General features: G+C 44.5%; 1 protein-coding gene across 3 annotated transcripts in view; it reads right to left on the bottom strand.

Annotated features, from left to right (window-relative positions):
* Window positions 1-21,108, bottom strand: part of TDRD3 (tudor domain containing 3) — a 274,263-nt gene that overhangs the window by 4,902 nt on the left and 248,253 nt on the right. For 2 of the 3 annotated variants that reach the window (XM_030566233.1, XM_030566247.1), the window contains one exon: window positions 398-532. In XM_030566233.1, coding sequence (XP_030422093.1) covers window positions 413-532 — 120 coding nt within the window. In that variant the 3' untranslated portion in view covers window positions 398-412. Of the gene's footprint in view, window positions 1-397; window positions 533-21,108 lie in introns of those variants that run through there. The other variant, XR_004000894.1, reaches the window with a different exon arrangement.

Below are 21,108 nucleotides of genomic sequence, written 5' to 3'. Positions count from 1 at the left end.
GTGTGGATTTTTGGCTTACGGCACATAAACTTCTGAAAAATGCCATTATTACAATATAAAGCAGGCCATGTCATGTGTATTGCTTACTTATTTTAATAAGACTTTTCATAAGAAACACTCATTTTTTCCCCTAGGAACTTTACATTGTAAATTTGGTCCTAGTATCTTATAATGGAAATTACTATAATTTATTGTACTTTTTCAACCTGCTCACAACTGGCAACTCAACACTCAACAAAGCTTCAGAAAATAATCCCACGAAGTTCTTTTTCTTTTTAATTATGGTAACTTTGAATACATCATATTATAACACTAAGGGTACACACCCTTTGCCACAATGGATGCACTTTTGTTGAAACGGAAATCCACAAATAAAATGTCACTACTACATATTTACCTTTTATTTTTCCTATTAGTTTCTAGCCCTTGGGGGTTGATAAAACTGCTGGGTTGGTCGTGTGGACCGTCTCGGCTGACCATCACCTCCTCTGCGGAACTCTAGAGTTTGTTCATAAGCATCCTCCTCCTCCTCCTGCAGGTAAACAGCATTGTTTTAAATGTAGAGAGTAAATGAATGCATTATATACGAATAGAAACTGCTGCATCTATGCTGATAATCACTCAGGAAACTACCATGACATGGAAACTGCCATAATGGATCACTCTTTCAATTTTTTTCAAAACTAGGAAATCAAATAGCAAAAAAGTGACAAGTTTCAAAACTAGATCTCAGAAACAGCAGGAAAAGGTTTTAAGGGACTTGCAGCAGAGACACACATGTATGAAAGTACAAATTCTTTTCCAAAAATTATACAAGCAACATAATCAAGAAACAAGATAATTTTGCCAAAACCAGGGAAAGCTGGAGAAACTGGCTCTTGAGAGATTAGAAACATGGGAAGAATGTAACAAAGATAAATTCAACGTGGAAAAATGCAAGTGAAGAAATCTGGGGAGAAATGTACAGAAGTACAGATCTGAAACAAGAGGTATAAATCCATAAAGGAGCAATGCTGAATAGGCCAACAAGCAATGGTGAACAGCAAATTAGATATGAATTTGCGATGTGCAGTGGTAATAAAAATAGCCTCCGTATATTCAGAGGAACCAAGTAATGGCGTACAGAAGTAAGTACACACCTAGAATATTGCATTCTGTCCTGGGCACCTCAAAATAAGAAAGATATTGACAAATTACAGCGAGTTCACAGAAGAGCAACAAAAATAATTAGGGGGCTGGAGAGATTAATTTATGAAAGAAAATTAAAAAGAGCTAAATATATAGCTTCTCTAAGAAAAATTTTAAGGTGCAAAATGTTAGCTGTCTACAAAACTTAAAGGGTGTATACATTAAGAATAGGGAAGAATTATTTTGAGTGGCACAAGAGGATATAAAAAATGGTTACCTATGTTTTTGTGACTGTCGTTCTTCGAGATGTGTTGCTCATGTCCATTCCATTCTAAGTGTGTGCACTCCCACATACCCAGTTGTCAGAGATTTTTGCCTTAGTGGTATCTGTAGGGTGGGCTATCGCACCCTCTTGAATGCCGCACTCATGCGTTGGTATGCATCTATGCATATTAGGCGCTGCTGACCCTAAGGCCTCTCAGTTCCTTCTTGTCGTCAACTCCAAGATAGGGGTAAGGAGGGTAGGTAATGGAATAGGCATGAGCAACACATTTCAAAGAACAACAATTACGAAAAGGTAGGTAACCATTTTATCTTCTTCAAGTGCTTACTCATGTCAATTCCATTCTAAGTGACTCACAAGCTGTATCCTCGGAGATAGGCTCAGAGTTCACAGTATAGCGGCTTGCAGTACTGCTCTATCAAAACCAGCATCATCCTGGGCCTGCTGGGTAAGTGCATAACGGCAGGTGAACATGTGGATGGGCTGCCCTACAGATGTTCAGGATAGGTACTTGGGATGTAGCCTGAAGATGTTACACTGAGTGCCCAATCGTCCAAGCTCAGTCATGACCAGGCCAACCGGAAGGGGAGCAGGTGCTTGAGGAAAGAGCAGGGGGTGGATCCTGGGAAGTGACTGGGTGCCGTGCTAGGGTGCATCCTCAAAACGCCTGCTTCTGACTTCCTTGGCCTGTGGAAGAACAAGGCTGGAAGACGGGAAGACAAAGGGTGATGCCATTTAAATCCTTTGTCTCTGTCCATCTTTCTATAGGAGATGGACGGGGGGACACCCTGGGACCTCGATGGAGGCGGAGGCAGCAGGGGATAGAATGGCTTTCTAGCCTGCTGGGGTGTGTGAAGACCTCAGGAACGGAGGGTGGCATGGGAGTCTTTAAGGCCATGGAGCTGTGCATTGGTCAGCTCCCAAAAGAGCCCTGCTCTGTCAAACGGAAGAGTAGTCTGCATCTCTTGGGACAGCCCAGAGGACTGTAACCAGGAGCTGCATCTCATGGTCACCATGGAGGGGACTACCCTGGCTGCCAAGTCCATAACATTCCAGACCATCTGGAGAATGCTTCTTGGCACTGCTTTGCCCTCATCCACCAACGCAGCAAATTCCTGGGCTCAGTCTTGTGGGAGGCCATCCTTTAACTTGCTGATGGAGTCCCACAGGTTGAAGTTGTACCTGCCTAGCAGGGCCTGATCGTTAGACACCCGAAATTGCAGGCTGGCTGCTGAATAAAATTTTCCTGCCAAACAAGTTCAGCCTGTTGGCATTTATTTTTTGGTGTGTCATTCACCTGGTCCTTTCATTGATGGCAGAAATGATCAGGGATCTTGTTGGAGGGTGGTACTCAAATCCCTTTGCAGGGACATAGTACTTCTTTTCCACCTTCTTGGAGGTAGGCAGAATGGAAGAGGGGGTCTGCTACAAAGACTCGGAAATGTTAAGGACCCCTTGGATGGATGGGCAATGCGACCCGGGCCAGAGTGGAGGAGGGTATAACATTAAAGAGGTGGTCAGACTCCTCCGCTAGCTCCTTCACCTCTAAGTTAAGGGTGGCAGCCATGCTTTTGAGCAGGTCCTGGTGCTCCTTGAAGTCGTCGGGGAGGGCTGCTCATTTGTGAGGGGCCCACCACTGATTTGTCTGGAAATGACAAAGATGACTGCACAGTAGAGGGACGGGCTGCTCCTTGGGTGTTGGGGCCTGCTGTGTTGCCCTAGCATTGGATTTGGCAGCATGCTCTGACTTGGGTGCTGGCTGTGCCAAGGACAGCTTTTCCGATGCAACCTGGGAGGAACGGTGGGAGTACGGGACCTGCATAATAGGTACACCCCACTAGTGCCAGTACTACAACTGAGCAGGCCATTACCCCTGCCTCCATGCTGCCATCACCGCAGGAGCCGTGAAAATCTCAAAGTCAGGTGGTGACTCACTTTTTATAGGCGAGGGGCTGAGCTCCACTTCAGGCTTGGACCATGGCCCTTTGGATGACTGCTGATTGATCCTCATCGGTGACGGGTAAGGAGAGGGTGAGGACTGGTGCCTGTCCAAACAGTGGTACCAGGAAGCCGGAGACCAGTTCCGCGACCAGGAACAATCCTGAACTGGGGAGGCTCGATGCCTGGGAGACTACATAGGCAATGATCTACGTTGTGGAGAACTCTGGTGGGAGACCTGACAGTACCATGAATACAGGGATCGGCACACGACTCAGGTGTCCCGAGCTTTGCAAGTGGAGACCTTGACATCAGGGCCCTGTGTCTTCTAACTGGGGACTGGCTGCGGTGCCGGAGTCTGAGGCTGCAGTGATGGAGACTGATGCTGCAGTCCGGGGATCGGGGATGCTCCACTGATTTACGGGTCGGTCCCATAACTGTTTTCCCCATTAATACCGGGGCACTGGCTTGGCATCTGCAGTGCTAGTTGGCTTACTTGCTCTTTGGCTGCCAGACCCGCTTCGGGCAAAGATGACCCTACTAGGGCCTCGGACCTCCTGCTGCTCCCACGAGTCGGATGTGGGTCTCTGGCTGGACTAGAGCTCTGACAGCAGTGGTACTCTCAAGCAGCTTCGGAGCAGGCACGTGGCCTGACACAGACCCTTTGTCTGAAGCCTCCTTTTTCTGCGGTGCCAGAGGGCCCAACTCCAACTGCATCTTAGGCACTGGGGAGAGGGAACAATGCCAGGTGGATTCCGGTGCTGGTGGTGTGGTATGCGCTGACACTGAGGTGCCAGGCATGGAGTCTGATCGAGAGGGCGCCGAAGAGGACAAAGCGCAGTTCACTTAAAGATCTAAGTACCTATCAATTAACAACAAAGGAGACAGAACAATGGACTATAAGAACTGCTAACTCTCTTGCGATGAAAAACAAGGCACTCTGACCAACCATCATGGGCGGTAAGAAGGAACTGAGAGGGTGTAGGGTCAGCAACACCTATTATACCAGGAGTCGGCAACCTCTGGCATGCGGCTCGCCAGCGTAAGCACCCTGGCGGGCGGGGCCAGTTTGTTTACCTGCCGTTTTGGCAGGTTCAGCGGACTACGGATCCCACTGGCCGTGGTTCGCTGTTCCAGGCCAATGGGGGCAGCAGGAAGCGGCAAGGATGAGGGATGTGCTGGCTGCGGCTTCCTGCCATCCCCATTGGCCTGGGACAGTGAACCGCAGCCAGTGGGAGCCACGGTCAGTTGAACCTGCCGAAGCAGCAGGTAAACAAACTGGCCCAGCCCACCAGAGTGCTTACCCTGGTAAGCCGTGTGCCAGAGGTTGCTGACCCCTGTATTATACCAATGCATTAGTGTGGTACTCAAGAGGGCATTACAGCCAACCCTATGGCAAAAATCTCCGACGACTATGCACATGGGCACGCACACACCTAGAATGGAATTGACATGAGCAAGCACTCGAAGAATTAAGAGAAATGCCATGACAAAGGGAAAATTTAGGTGTAATATCAGGGGGAAAAAATCCTGATCATGAGACCATGGTCAATAATGAAGATGACCGGTCATTGATTCAGAGTGATCTGAATTGCTTGGTAAACTGGGTGCAAGCAAACAATATGTGCTTTAATACATCTAAATGTATACTCTTCAGAACAAAGAATGTAAAGCCACACTTGCAGGATGGGGAACTCTATCCTGGGAAGCAGTGACTCTGAAAAAGATTTGGGGGGTCATCACGGATAATTAGCTGAAAATGAGCTCTCAGTGTGATGCTGTGGCCAAAAGAGCTAATGTGATCATGGGATGCATAAACAAGGGAATTTTGAGTAGGAATCGAGAGATTATTTTACCTCTGTATTTGGCACTAGTGTGACCACTGCAGGAATAGTGTGTCCAGTTCTGGTATCCACAATACAAGGAGGATATGAAAAAATTGAAACAGGTTCAGAGAACAGCCATGAGAATCATTAAAGGATTAGAAAACAAGTCTTACAGTGATGGACTCAAAGAGCTTAATCTATTTAGTTTAACAAAGAGACGTTTAAGAAGTGATTTGATTACAATCTGTAGGTATCTATACAGGGAACAAATATTTAACAATGATCTCTTCAATCCAGCAGAGGAGGGTATAACATGATCAAATGTCTGGAAGTTGAAGCTAGACAAATTAAGGCTGGAAATGAGTATATTGTAACTATCAAGGTAATATAATCATTGGAATAATTTACCAAGGGTTGTGGTGGATTCTCCATCACCGACAATTTTTAAATCAGGACTTGGATGTTCTTCTATAAAATTTAGGAAGTTCTAAGGCCTATCTTATATAGGAAATCACATACTAGATTATCACAACGATCCCTTTCAGGTTTTGGAATATATGAACCTACGACTGTTAAATAATCTCTCACAGGAGGTGGTGGAAGCTCAATTTCTTGGGGTATTAAAACTAGCCTGGATGAAGCATCAAGTGTACTATAGAAAACAATCTTGCTCTAGGGATTGGCAAAATGACCAACCCCGATTGCTTTCATTTCTGATTTGATGCCTCAAAGAGGAATCCCCTGCTCAAACACAGCACATTCAGTTCAAGAAAACAGTTATTTTTGTACTGAGGAGTTTTTCAGACAAACAGGATAGTGGGATTGAGAAAATTTGAAAAAGGGGACATTATTGGTTGATCCCAACCCTTAATCCTATGTTACCCATCACTGAACACAAACTAGAGGAGACTATAGCTTTTTGCCCTATAAAGTTATGAACTAAAGGGGTACAGGAAAATGTTAGCTCAAGAGGTGGAATGGGTGTATAAGAAAGCCACTTGGGAAACAGAGTCCCACATGGTAAGTAGCTCACTTTTGGTTCCCTCTTGCTGGCTGTTTTCCTCATAATGAACAGGAATATAAATCAATACCAAAAAAGAGGACAAGTGAGAACTAGGATAGAAACACTAAGAGGAAGAAAAAGCATCTTTAATTCTGTCAAATACTATAACTAAGGAGGCAGACGTATTGGTTTCTTAAAAGCTGAATAAGAAGCCACAAGTCTTTAGAACTGAAATATCATGCTTTTCCTCTCCTATAGTGCAGTGTGCAGTTAACAAAGAGTTAAGTGAAACACAGCAAAGTGTTCTATTATAAATATGATTGACCAAGAGACAGGTCTTATTCTATAAAAGGGCAAATCTATTCTACTTATCCAGGAAATTAATATGTAATCTGTTTTCTAAACAGACTGAATGATTTGGAAAATGCATATTACTTTTAAAGATTTTTCCTTTTTAGCTATCCAGCACTCAAATGAAGGTCCCCTCTGTATAAACTAGGTTCTTGGACACAGCTAAGTTTCCTAGGGCACAAATGGATTTGATTGCTCTATGAAGGGAGAGGCAGTTTATACAAGAGAAAGAAAACAGAATTTCCTGTACAGACATAGAAGGGACATGTAGGGTTTTTTTTTACGTTTTACAGATTCACCATATCCAAAAGCAAAGAACAAATGGGTTCTGGTATAAAAAGCTTGTTCAAATCAATACACAGCATATTGCACCTAATACTATAACATTCTTCATAACATGAAATAACATAAGCAACATCAAATTCTCACAAACTCATGATGAGAAAAGTAGTAAAGAGAATGTGAAGAAGAAGGGGAAAGAAGGGTGATTATTTTAATCTGTCTTGCATACAAAGTATTTCAAAATGTTTTGCAATGACATATTAGTAATGTGTAACTTTTCACATTAATTATAGTAAAAGCAGAAGGACAAACGTAGGAACGTGGAGTAGCAGGCAAAAGGTGGTTATTTTTATCATTCGAACACCTGCTCCTATTTAATCTCAAGGATAAACAAATTACTTGATTTAACAAAAACATCGTCTTGACAAAAAGACAGCTTAAACCAGTAAGGAGTGAAAGATAGCATTATAGCACAACCTTTTGTGCCTTAGTCAAAAATTTTCAGAGACTGTAGGTTGGAAACTGTGGATTTGCATATCTCGCCTTCTGTTACCTGTAAAGGTTTTAGCCTTTCTTGAAAGTTGTATCTATTTTTCAATAGTTCACCTCTGAAAGTGTCTGGCAATTGTTCAGCCAACTGAACAAATGTGGTTGATAGCTCTCAGGACATGAGATAGAGCTGGAATATTAGTATCACTTGCACAGATGTTGATCAGTGTTTACGAAGGTACAGCTGTAGTTTTATGTTCTCACTTCTGTGATATAATCAGGTTTTGAAATTTTTTAGTTGGTTAATAGATGCTTTATATTGGTCTTGTGGTTAAGTCTGAGAATTGGGAGTCAGAACATTGGGGTTCTATTCATGGTTCTGACACCAACTTCCTTTTTGACTTCTGACCAGTCACTTAAATCTCTTTGTGCCTCAATTTCCCTATTAGCAAAATGGGGATAAAATACTTGACTACTTCACAGGGGTGTTGCAACGCTCAGTTAACTTTAATTAGTAAAAAAACTTTGAATATGGATGGAAGATGCTATCGAAAAGCAAAGCATTCTCTCTGAAGTACCTCCCTTTAGGTCTGTCTCATTCATTCTAAGGAAAATGCAATAAAGAAATGGCTAAATCATGGTTTTTCAGACACTGCAGAATTGGGATCGGAGAAGAGGAATCTCTTAGAATCATCCTGGAGCAGAATACTTCCTGAAGCATAAGGTGAGCATGTACTGAGGCATCAGACTGTAGAAGGCTACTCTGAAGTAGTTTAAGGACTACTGCCTTGACACTGCCCTAGAACTACCAGCAGCATTATACCCTCTTGTTCCTTGCAGTTCCTGAGTTTAAAAAAAATGTGACTGTGCCTATTCACAAGCCCCTGTACAATCCATGTTGCATCTCCTTCCTCTACCCTCTAAAAAGTTTCTGTGTTAAAACATAGTTCAAATAAATATGACCCCTGAACAATACATTACTCTAAATCCTCGTGACAGACTAATATAATTAATACCAAGGGTTTCTTTTCATGCCAAGATTCTCTGACTGATTGTACTCTTTCTTTTTTATTTTTGTTAGTGACAAATTAAAACTTCCATAGTAGATACTAACTGGACAACAATTGAGTGGGACCAGGGAAACCAACATAATGGATGAAGAGAACCTTCCAAGAATACAGTTGTTCAACAACTGTTAGCAAATATGTTTGACAAAATAAACGTGTCGAATGACTGATGAAATGAAATCCTTTTCAGCTATCTACCTGCAAGGTTGCCTCCCATCAATCATTCTGTATAATTTTGTATTGTATTATGAAAAGCTTACCAAAAAACCCGAGTGTGCTAGAAAGGGGGAAACACCTTTCACAAATCACAGAACTCTCCACTATTTTCCAAACTATGGATTATTGTCATTAGATTCATGTTCTTGAAAACAAACTTAATATGTATCAATGTTGGTTATTCTTAATTTGAAGATAAAGTAAACACAGTTAACAATGACATTTCAGCACCTAATTAACCCACTTTCATTTCTGCAACACTGAGTTGTATGAAATACAGAAGGTTTTTCACCCTCCACAGGAAAGAAAATAAGATCTACAATATAACAAACTAAAGTAAAGTAAGTCTTAGGACCTAAATCATGAAACCCTATTTTATAACATAACCAGATTTTTACTACTGTCAGTGTAGAATTATTTAAATTTTGAGATGCTGAAAACTTTAATAGGAAAGTTTCCTGATTTTTTCATCATTGCCAATTTTCAGTTCTTGTTAGTGTATCTTTCTTTCTAAGTTACAGAATCAGCAGAACTAAAAGCAAAAAGTTTTTTATATATTTATTTACTTGTCAAGAGAATGAAGACAGATGCAATCTGAGATTTCCTACAATTCCCTGACAAAGTCTTCAACCCTAAAATAAAAAGACTACCCTTCTTAAGAGTGAAGAATTAACCAGGTCTGTCTGTTAAATGTAGGTTTCTCTGGAACAGACAGACTAAACTGCACAGAATTGTGGCTGAAGGTTTAGCAATGTATTCTAGTATTTTTCAAATGAGTGTAGTGAATCAGCCATCTCATTTTCTTTTTAACAGCCTAAGCCAGGCTTGAAGCTATTCAATAGTTGCATATACCATGAAAAACATTACACATGATTTCACAGGAGTGATAGTCTTTCCTTAAAAAAGGCTCAGAAACTAAAGAATGAATTACCTTTCACCCATAATGAATGGGGTCTCCTTGTAAGGATGACAAGCACTTCAGAGTAAAGGTCATTGATAAGGTAGAACAAGAGAGTTTTCACAATACCTGGCTTGTACAAAGCCTCTGTCCCTAATGCTGTTGGTCCTTGGAACCCCAGAAACACAACTGATCAGTCCAAATTAAAACTAAAAATTGAGTAAGACAAATTTTACTGTACTGTCATTCCATTATAAACATAGTGAAGAGCTGAAGGTGCACACATTCCAATTCAGTTAGCTTTGCTACAATAGTCTGTAGTGAAACGTAAAAAACAAAAAAACAAAAACAAAAAAAACCACCACCATTTCCCCCTCTTCTTTGAAGCCTAGGGTGACACAAAAGGAGGCTATGTTAACAAGTGATAATGACAGAGATAATTTGCTAAACAACACTCCATCTATCAGAGGGGTAGCCATGTTAGTCTGGATCTGTAAAAGCAGCAAAGAATCCTGTGGCACCTTATAGACTAACAGACGTTTTGGAGCATGAGCTTTCGTGGGTGAATACCCACTTCGTCAGGTGCATGTAGTGGAAATTTCCAGGGGCAGGTATATATATGCAGGGATAATGAGGTAGTTCAATCAGGGAGGATGAGGCCCTGTTCTAGCAGTTGAGGTGTGAAAACCAAGTCTCCTCCCTTGGTTTTCACACCTCAACTGCTAGAACGGGCCTCATCCTCCCTGATTGAACTACCTTATTATCCCTGCATATATATACCTGCCCCTGGAAATTTCCACTACATGCATCTGACGAAGTGGGTATTCACCCACAAAAGCTCATGCTCCAAAACATCTGTTAGTCTATAAGGTGCCACAGGATTCTTTGCTGCTTTAACACTCCATCTGACTCTTTCCTCTTCTTTCCCTGCACCATCTCCCAATCTCTTTCCTCTCTCCAATACCTGGCTCTCCTGCCTCTGCTCACAATCTCCCACCCTCATCTGTTGATGTCTTGTCCCTTGTTAGCTGCTTGCCTTGACCTTCACCTTCTTGTTTGATCTCAAATGCTAAATTAGCTGTCTCATGCATCAAAATGGTCACTTGCTTGACCTTATCTTCACTATGTATATCTCCTTCTCTGATTTCTACATTCCCTCTCTGCCACCAGAACTTCACCTCCTTGACCACTGCCCACCCATCTATTCTTTCATGGTTAGCTACCTACCCATTTATGCTGAGGACTTCTCTGCCTCTATAACTCATCTCTGTGGAATCTGCTGTCAGAGCCTTCCATTCCTCTTTGTCTTTCCTCTTCCAGCACAAAGTCCATCCTTTGGGTCATGAATGATAGCTCATTTTCAAGACCGACTTCCTTGTTGCTGTTCCTGAACACCTCTGGAGAAGGTCCCAGGGCCACATAAATTACTTACTTTACAAATTTGCTGTCCTCCTTCAGTTATGCCACATGCCTTGACTAACAACACTGTTTCTCCAGCCTCACTGAGTCATTTTCACAGCTGATTACTTATTAACTTTGACTCCCTCCAAGATCCCGCCTGCCCTCTTCTCCTTTTCTGTACAAGATCTTGCCAAGTCTTACAAATATCTACATGATCCTCTATGATCTACCACCTCCTCCAGAACTCTTTATCCTCTTTCTCCCATCACAGAGAAGTGTCTCATTTGCTCTCTGACCCTAATACTTATATTAAAATTGTATATATTTGACTGTCTCCATCTTCCCATCTCCTTGTATGTTGTTTGTTTCCCTATATTGTAAGCTCTTTGGGATAGGATCATGTCTACCTGTTTACACCACACCCCGCTGCAATGGGCCCTAGTCAGGACCTCAGACTCTACTGTAACAAATATTAAATAATAATAGTGGATACATAAGGAAAATTACACAAGGCCGAAGCAGTTACAAAACAATCATTTAAACGCAACAACAGTTACTGGCTTTTATAACTGTGGTTCTTTGAGATGTGTTGCACATGTCCATTCCAATGTAGGTGAGTGCATGCCGTGAGCATAGTTGCTGGAATTTTTTCCCTTAGTGGTATCTGGCAGGTTGGCTCTAGTGCCCTCTGGTGCCGCATATTCACAGCACCGGTATAAGAGGCCCTGCCAAGACCGCAACCTGCAGTTTCTTCTTACCAACCATTCCAAGAGAGGGGCTGGTGGGTGGATCTTGGATAGATATGTAAATATCATTTTCAAAGATATAATTTTAATCATTTAAATGGTTATCGCTTAATTGGGCAATCGATTAAAGGGAGAGGGACAGGGCCTGCTCCAGCCGGCTGGCGCAGGTGGGGCTGTTCTGTCCTACTGGCCCGGCAGGGGCTAGGGCTGCTCCGGCTGGTGTGCAGGAGGTTAATGGTCAGACTAATACTTACCAGTTAACCATTTAACTGTTTAATATTTTACACCCTTAGTCTTGAAATGGACATATACATTACATCTCACACAACAACAGTTACAAAAGGTCAGTAAACAGTTTTCTTCTTCAAGTGTTTGCACACAACCATTTCAGTGTCGGTGACTCACAAGCAGTTGCACCAGAGGTGGCTTGGACTTCAAAGAGAAGCTGCAACACAGCGTGGCCAATGTGGGCATCATCTCTAGATGCTGAGTGATGGCATAGTGCACTGAGAACATGTGCACCAAGGATTGCAGCCCTCAGATATCTTGGAAAGGAACTTGAATAAAAAACACTGCCAAAGAAGCCTGAGGCCTTATGGGATGAGCAGTCAGGTTCAGCGGAGGGGGGCCCCTGCGAGGTCATAGTATGCCTGGATACATGATGTGATCCAAAATTAAATTATCTAAGCGGAGATGGGGAGCCCCTTAATTCTTTCAGCTATTGCTATGAAAAACAGTGTTGATTTACAGAATGGTTTGGTCCTCTGATTACTGAATGCCAAGGCCCGTCTGACATCCAGGGAGTACAGACGTTGTTCTTCCCAATCTGCATGTGGCTTAGGATAGAAAACTGGCAGAAAAATCGATTGGTTGCAGTGGAATTGAGAAACCACTTTCGGAGGAACTTTGGACGTGAGCATAGCTGTACTTTATCTTTGAAGAAGTTTGTACATCGGGGCTCTAAGGTGAGGGCTCAGATCTCAGACAGTCTCTTGGCTGACATAATGACCACCAAAAAAAACACGTTGCAAGAGAGGTGCAGCAGCAAGCATGTTGCTGGCAGCTCAAAGGGCGGTTCTGTTAGTTTTGACAGGACAAGGGTTAGGTCCTGGGGGGAACTGGTTCCTTTATCTGAGGGAATATCCTCACCAGGTCTTTGAGAAAATGAATTATCATTTCGAGTGAGAAAACCGACCAACTGTGATGAAGGGCTGAAATGGCTGCCAGCTGAACCCTGACTGAAGAGAAGGTCAGTCCTTACTACTTCAAAAACAGAAGATATTCCAGAATAAGCTGCAATAAGAACTGCATGAGCAGAACTCTGTGATGGAAAAACCAGATGAAGAATTGTTCCCACTATGCCAGGTACGTCGCCCTAGTAGAGGGCTTTCTACTGCCCAGAGGGATGCTACAAACCTGCTATGAGCAAGCCTGCTTTTCAGGGTTCAGCCAGGAAGGTTCCAGGACATCAGATGAAGTGAGCTGAGGTTTGGGTGGAACAGCTTGTGATGGTTCTGTGTGATCAGGTCTGGGTGCAGCAGAAGCTGGATTGGGGCCTCCACTGAAAGGCGTACAAGGATAGCCATGCCGGAGCTATCAGGAAGACCCGTGCTCGGTCCTGCTTGATCTTCATCAGAACCTTGTGAATCAATAGGACAGGGGGGAAGGCATATAACATGCTAATAGGAAAGGCGTCCGTAAGAGGTCTGGGGCTGTGACCCGTAGGGAGCAGAACTGCTAGCATTTCCTCTTGTCGTGGGTGGCAAACAGGTCTACACAGGGATTTCCCCACTCTTGGAAGATGTCCCTTGTGATATCTGGGTGAAGGGATTGTCATATAACCTAGTCCCAGATTTGGACCTTAGCGTCCAAAATATGGGGGTTAGCATGAAAACCTCCAAGCTTAGTTACCAGCTTGGACCTGGTACTGCTGCCACCATGCAAAAAATTAGAGTGTTTTGGGGCACTCTGGTCCCCCCGAAACCCTTCCCTGGGGACCCCAAGACCCAAACCCTTGAGTCTTTCAACAAAGGGAAATAAATCTTTTCCCTTCCCCCCTCCAGGTGCTCCTGGAGAGATACACAGACACAAGCTCTGTGAATCTAAACAGAGGGACTCCACCCTCCCCGTTCCCAGTCCTGGAGAACAGAATTACCTCCCTCTTCACCCAGAGGGAATGCAAAATCAAGCTAGTAAATCTAACACACACAGAGTTTTCCCTGACTTCTTCCTCCCACCAATTCCCTGGTGAGTACAGACTCAATTCCCTGGAATTTCCCACTAAAGAAAAACTCCAACAGGTCTTAAAAAGAAAGCTTTATATAAAAAGAAAGAAAAATACATAAAAATGGTCTCTCTGTATTAAGGTGACACATACAGGGTCATTTGCTTAAAAGAATATTGAACAAACAGCCTTATTCAAAAAGAATACAATTCAAAGCACTCCAGCAACTATATTAATGTAAATACAAAAGAAAACCAATAGAAACCTTACTGCCTTACTATATTTTGTACTTACAACTTGGAAACAGAAGATTAGAAAGCAGGAAACAGAAGTCCTCCCATAGCCGAGAGAGATAGATTCAAGACAAAGGACTCACACACTACAAACCCTCCACCCAGATTTGAAAAAGTCTTGTTTCCTGATTGGTCGTCTGGTCAGGTGGTTTAGATTACTTCTTTCCAGGTGAAAGAGACATTAACCCTTAGCTATCTGTTTATGACACGCCCCCCAAATTGCAGACAGTGGGGAAGCTTACTGGCGGCAATTTCCTTTTAGAACTTTAAAATAAACAGATTAATACAACACATGCACCTTTACATATACCACTAAGTATATAACTAACAGACTTTTACATTTTAAGAACACTTTTTAACTACTGAATTTTGGGAAACATTTACGGGAGAGTGCCTCAGCCACTTTGTTAGAAGCTCCTGAGATGTGCTGAATATTAAAAATTTTGGAGAGCTAAACTTTAACGAAGAATTTTCTTGTTGTTGCCCTTGGCAGTATGAAGCCACTTTAGTGCAGCATGGTCAGTTTGTAGCTGGAACCGCCGTCCCCAAACATATGGGCGTAGTTTTTCCAGGGCGTACACAATGGCATAGCATTCCTTTTTACTGACTGACCAGTGACTTCCCTCTCAGACAGTTTTTTGCTGAGAAACACGACAGGATGGAAGTTGTGATTTGTTGCTTTCTGCATGAGCACTGCTCCTATACCACGCTCAGATGCATCCGTGGTTACTAGGAATGGCTTGTCAAAGTCCAGGGCCCTGAGTACAGGGTCAGACATGAGCGTCGCCTTAAGCTGGGTAAAGGCCTTTTGACATTTATCAGTCCACTTAACTGCATTTGGCTGGGTCTTTTTGGTCAGGTCGGTCAGTGGGGCAGCGATTTGGCTGTAGTGTGGTACAAATCGCCTGTAGTACCCGGCCAAGCCTAAGAAGGATTGGACCTGTTTTTTTGACCTTGGGACAGGCCACTTTTGGATAGCATCCACCTTGGTCTGTAGGGGGTTTATGGTTCCTTGACCACCTGGTGCCCCAGGTAAGTCACTTTGTTTTGGCCTATTTGACACTTTTTGGCCTTAACAGTTAGTCCGGCCTGCCTGATGCGCTTAAAGACCTTTTTTAGGTGTAGTAGGTGTTTGGGCCAGGAGTCTGAAAAAATGGCCACATTATTGAGGTAGGCAACTGCAAATTTTTTCAGTTTTGCTAGTAGACCATTTACCAGCCTCTGGAAGGTGGCGGGTGCATTTCAAAGGCCGAAAGGAAGGACATTAAATTCATATACCCCGCATGGGTGACCAATGCTGACCTCTCCTTGGCAGGTTCATCCAGCGGTACTTGCCAGTACCCCTTGGTTAAGTCTATTGTAGAGATGAACTGGGCATGTCCCAACTTCTTTAATAGCTCATTGGTGCGAGGCATTGGATAGTTGTTCGGACAAGTTACCGCATTTAGCTTACGGTAGTCCACGCAGAAGCGTATTTTCCCATCTGGTTTGGGTACCAGAACCACTGGAGATGCCCATGCACTGGTAGATGAGCGGATTATACCCATTTGTAGCATGTTCTGGATCTTCCGTTTTATAGCAGCTTGGGCATGAGGAGACACCCGGTAGGGTGGGATTCTAATGGGGTGAGCATTACCTGTGTCAATGGAGTGGTATGCCCGTTCATTCCGCCCTGGGGTGGCTGAGAACAATGGGGCGAAGCTAGTGCACAGCTCCTTGATTTGTTGCCGCTGCAGACGTTTTAGGGTGGTTGAGAGGTTTACCTCTTTCACGCCACCGTCTTTTTTTCCGTTGTAGTAGACACCGTTAGGCCACTCAGCATTATTTTTCTGGACTGTAAACTGACAAACCTGTAAGTTTTTGGAATAGAAAGGCTTGAGAGAATTAACATGGTACACTTTAGGCTTTAGTGAGGAATTGGGAAATGCTATGAGGTAGTTCACAGTTCTCAGGTGGTCTTGGACCGTGAATGGCCCTTCCCATGATGCTTCCATCTTATAGGCCTGTTGCGCCTTCAAGACTATAACCTGGTCTCCTACCTTGAAGGACCGTTCTCTGGTATGTTTGTCATACCAGGCCTTTTGCTTTTTCTGAGCATTTTTTAGGTTTTTTTTAGCAAGGGCTAAGGAGTGTCGGAGGGTGCCTTGTAGGTTGCTTACAAAGTTCAGAATGCTAGTTTCTGGAGAAGGCGTAAACCCCTCCCATTGCTGCTTTACCAACTGTAATGGTCCCTTAACCTCGTGACCATACACAAGTTTAAACGTTGAAAACCCTAAACTGGGATGTGGTACAGCCCTGTAGGCAAACAGCAACTGCTGCAACATTAGGTCCCAATTATTGGAGTATTCGTTGACGAATTTACGTATCATGGCCCCCAAAGTTCCATTAAACCTTTTCACCAGGCCATTGGTTTGATGGTGGTACGGGGTGGCAACCAAGTGGTTCACCCCATGAGTTTCCCACAGTTTTTCCATGGTCCCTGCCAGGAAATTAGATCCTGAATCTGTAAGGATGTTGGAGGGCCAACCTACCCTGGCAAAAATGTCTGTTAGGGCCAGGCACACAGTGTTAGCCCTGGTGTTGCCTAGAGCTACTGCTTCCGGCCATTGGGTAGCAAAGTTCATGAAAGTCAGTGCGTACTGCTTTTCTCTGGGCGTCTTTTTTGGGAAAGGACCCAGAATATCCACAGCTACTCGCTGAAATGGGACCTCAATTATGGGGAGTGGCTGGAGAGGGGCCTTGACCTGGTCTTGGGGTTTTCCCACTCTTTGGCATACCTCACAAGACCGGACATACTTGGCAACGTCCTTGCCCATCCCCTCCCAGTGGAAGGACTTCTCCAACCGGTCCTTGGTTCTGTTCACCCCAGCATGGCCACTGGGATGATCATGGGCTAAGCTTAAGAGCTTCCCCCGGTACTTAGTTGGAACCACCAACTGTTTTTGCGGCTGCCATTCTTCCCGGTGTCCACCAGAAAGAATCTTCTTGTATAAAAGTCCTTGGTCTATAACAAACCGGGATCGATTAGAAGAACTGAGAGGCGGTGGGGTGCTCCGTGCCGCCGCCCACGCTTTCTGAAGGCTGTCATATGCTTCCTGCTCAGTCTGGAACTGTTCCCGTGAGGCTGGGGTCACCAGTTCTTCCTCAGACTGTGGACTTGGGCTTGGTCCCTCTGGAAGTGATGTAAGTGATGGGGTGGTTTCCGTTGCTGGTGAACCGCTCTCCGCTGGTGCACCTGAGGGTATTTCAGGCTCTGGCTGAGCCTTTTGGGTATGGCTGTCTTTTGCTTCGGCCAGTTCTGGCTCGCTGGCGCCCTCTGGCGTTGAGTTTGAAGATGGGGTTGCACTTGCTGGTGCTGGTTGCTGTTCCAGTTCCAGGCCTGGGACTGGAGGTGCTGTGGCTGTTTCAGTGGTTGACATGGTATCCGGGTCCACTGCCTCTGTCTGGGTCTCTGGTAACACAGACGGGGCGTCTGTGGACGGCTCAGGAACAGGAATGGGTCTGGAAGCTTGCCTGGTTTGGCTACGTGTAACCATTTCCACTCTCTTGGCCCGCTTCACCTGGTTGGCCAAGTCTTCCCCCAGTAGCATGGGGATAGGATAATTGTCATAGACTGCAAAAGTCCACATTCCTGACCAGCCTTTGTACTGGACAGGCAGTTCAGCTGTAGGCAAGTCTACAGCTTGTGACATGAAGGGGTAAATTGTAACTTTGGCCTTTGGGTTGATGAATTTGGGGTCTACGAAGGATTGGTGGATAGCTGACACTTGTGCCCCCGTGTCTCTTCACGCAGTAACCTTCTTTCTGCCCACTCTCAAATTTTTCCTTCGCTCCAAGGGTATCTGAGAGGCATCTGGGCCTGGGGATCTTTGGTGTGCTGGTGGTGTAATGAACTGCACTCGGATGGCGTTCTTTGGACAGTTGGCCTTGATATGTCCCAGTTCATTACACTTAAAGCATCTTCCATCTGATGGATCACTGGGCCGAGGTGAGTTACTGGAGACTGGTGAGGTGGAAGAATAGGGCGTCTGTGGCTTTACTTGGGTTGTATGTGGGGTCTTTGGCTGTCCTCGGTTGTAGGGTTTATGGTCGGTGTGCCCCCTGGGGTATTCGTTCCCCTTGACAGTAGCTTTCTTGCTTTCTGCCACTTCCATCCATTTGGCTCCAATCTTCCCCGCCTCAGCGAGATTTTTGGGTTTTCCATCGTGTATGTACCGTGTTATGTCCTCAGGAACACCATCCAAGAACTGCTCCATTTGTATGAGGAGGTGCAGTTCTTCCAAGGTTTTAACATTGTGTCCTGATATCCAGGCCTCATAATTTTTCCCAACGTAGTAGGTGTGTTTGGGAAATGACACATCTGGTTTCCACTTTGGGGTTCTGAAACGCTGATGGGCATGATCCGGGGTTATTCTCATTTTGTATCTGGCCTTGGTTTGAAAAAGTTTATAGTCGTTCATGTTCTTCTTAGGCATTTCAGCTGCCACCTCTGCTAAAGGTCCACTGAGCTGTGGCCTCAATTCTACCATGTACTGGTCTTCAGAGATGCTGTACCCAAGATAGGCTCTTTCAAAATTTTCCAAGAAGGCCTCGGTGTCATCACCTGCCTTGTAGGTGGGAAATTTCCTGGGATGTGGAACCATAATTGGCGAAGGGTTGTTAGGATTGGCTGGCGAATGCAGCCCAGCTTGCGCTAAGTCCAGTTCATGTTTTCTCTGTTTTTCCTTCTCTTCACTTTCTTTTTGTTGTTTTTCCATTTCTCGGCGGTGGGCCATGTCTTCTTCTTCTTGTTTCCTTCGGTGTGCCACCTCTTCTTCTTCTTGTTTCCTTCTGTGGGCCACCTCTTCTTCTTCTAGTTTTCTTTTGTGGGCTGCCTCTTTGGCTGCTTGTTCTCTTTTGTAGGCTTCCAGTTTGATGCTTTCTTCCTTTTCTTTCAGCTCCACCTCTTTTTTTTTTCCTTTTTTCCAGTTGTCACCTGTGTTCAGCTTCTGTGATTTGTTCTTCGGCCTCCATTTTTTTATTGGACGGCATGGTTCCTGTTTTCTTGTGTTGGGGTGCCCTCCGGTGTTTGTTGTCTGAACTGCAGGTTCTCTGTTGCCTCCTGGGGTCTGCCTAGCAACAGTGCCTTTTTCCCTTTCTTCCTAGCTAATTTTTTTTCAATGTAAAGTAAACCAGAAAAACCACTTTATTTGCATGTATATAGTGCTGGTAATGACTCTCAATGGGAGTGCTATTGTCACAAAAGACCTGTTTGTCATAGCTTAATGGTTCCTTGCTTAATACGCAAGCCAAAAACTGCCAGAGAGAGCAGAAAAAAAAATTCTCTCTGGTTCCTTTTTAAACCCAAACTCTCTCTGCTAAAAAGCCCCTCGCAGAGAAAAGAAAAATATAATATTCCTACTGGCTTCTGGATTCAGTCTATCCCAACGCTGCACACCATGTCATATAACCTAGTCCCAGATTTGGACCTTAGCGTCCAAAATATGGGGGTTAGCATGAAAACCTCCAAGCTTAGTTACCAGCTTGGACCTGGTACTGCTGCCACCACCCAAAAAATTGAAGTGTTTTGGGGCACTCTGGTCCCCCCGAAACCCTTCCCTGGGGACCCCAAGACCCAAACCCTTAAGTCTTTCAACAAAGGGAAATAAATCTTTTCCCTCCCCCCCTCCAGGTGCTCCTGGAGAGATACACAGACACAAGCTCTGTGAATCTAAACAGAGGGACTCCACCCTCCCCGTTCCCAATCCTGGAGAACAAAATTACCTCCCTCTTCACCCAGAGGGAATGCAAAATCAAGCTAGTAAATCTAACACACACAAAGTTTTCCCTGACTTCTTCCTCCCACCAATTCCCTGGTGAGTATAGACTCAATTCCCTGGAATTTCCCACTAAATGATGTGGGCCAAAAACGCCTGACAGGCCAGGAGGTCTGCCCTGAGTTCTCTGATATTGATATGGAGTGAAAGCTCCTCTCAACACCACAGGTCTCAGGTCTTCAGACGCCCCAGGTGGGCTCCCCAATCCAGCACCAAGGCATCAGAGACCAGTTATGTGGATGGCCGGCACCTCACAAAGGGTACTCCCACATAGACTATGTGGCAATCCAACCACCGCATCACTGAGTTGAGGACTTGAGATGGAATGGTGAGCATCATGTCAAGATATGTCTGGAAGGAAAGTATACTGCGGCCAACCAGGCATGGTGAGGTCTGAGCCACAGCCTCGCATGTCATACCACATATGTGCATGACACCATGTGACCGAGGAGGCTCATGCAAACCCTGGACTGTTGTGATTAGATGTGCCTGAAGGGAGCTTATCAAAGATGAGATTGCATGGAAGTGGTCCCCCGGACGCAGGGCCATTGCCTGCAGAGATTCGAGCACTTCCCCGATGAATTCTGTTCTCTGCACAGAAATAAGAGTAGATTTCTGGTCGTTCATTATAGCCAGAAAGCTCAGAAGACTGATTTCATGAAATCAATGTCAGACTCCACCTTTGCTCTGAACCAACCTTTGATCAGCCAGTTGTTGAGATACAGGAAAACATGAACTCCCCTTCTTCTCAGAAAGACCACTACCATTGCCATACACTTGGTGAAGACCTGTGTGGTGGCCGATAGACCAAATGGCAGAACCACGAAATGGTAATGGGTCTGGTTTACCACAAATCTTAGAAACCGTTTGTGGCCTTGGAAAATCCATATGTGGAAGTTTGCATCTTCCAAGTCGAGGGCAACATACCAATCCCCTGGATCCAGTGACAGGATGATGGAGGCCAAGGAGACCATGTGAAACTTCAACTTCTTGAGAAAGCAGTTGAGCCGACAAAGGTCTAGGATTGGTCTGAGATCCCTCTTGACTTTCGGGATCAGGAAGTAGCAGGAATAGAACCCCTTTCCTCTTAGTTGGTGCAGAACCTCTCCAAAACCCCCCTCTGAATTCTTGCTCCAATAGTTGCTTG

The sequence above is a fragment of the Gopherus evgoodei genome, chromosome 1 (assembly GCF_007399415.2).
Source record: "Gopherus evgoodei ecotype Sinaloan lineage chromosome 1, rGopEvg1_v1.p, whole genome shotgun sequence".
Lineage (NCBI taxonomy): Eukaryota > Metazoa > Chordata > Testudines > Testudinidae > Gopherus > Gopherus evgoodei.
Note: the sequence above shows the minus strand (reverse complement) of the source record. Positions and strands in the feature narration are given on the sequence as shown.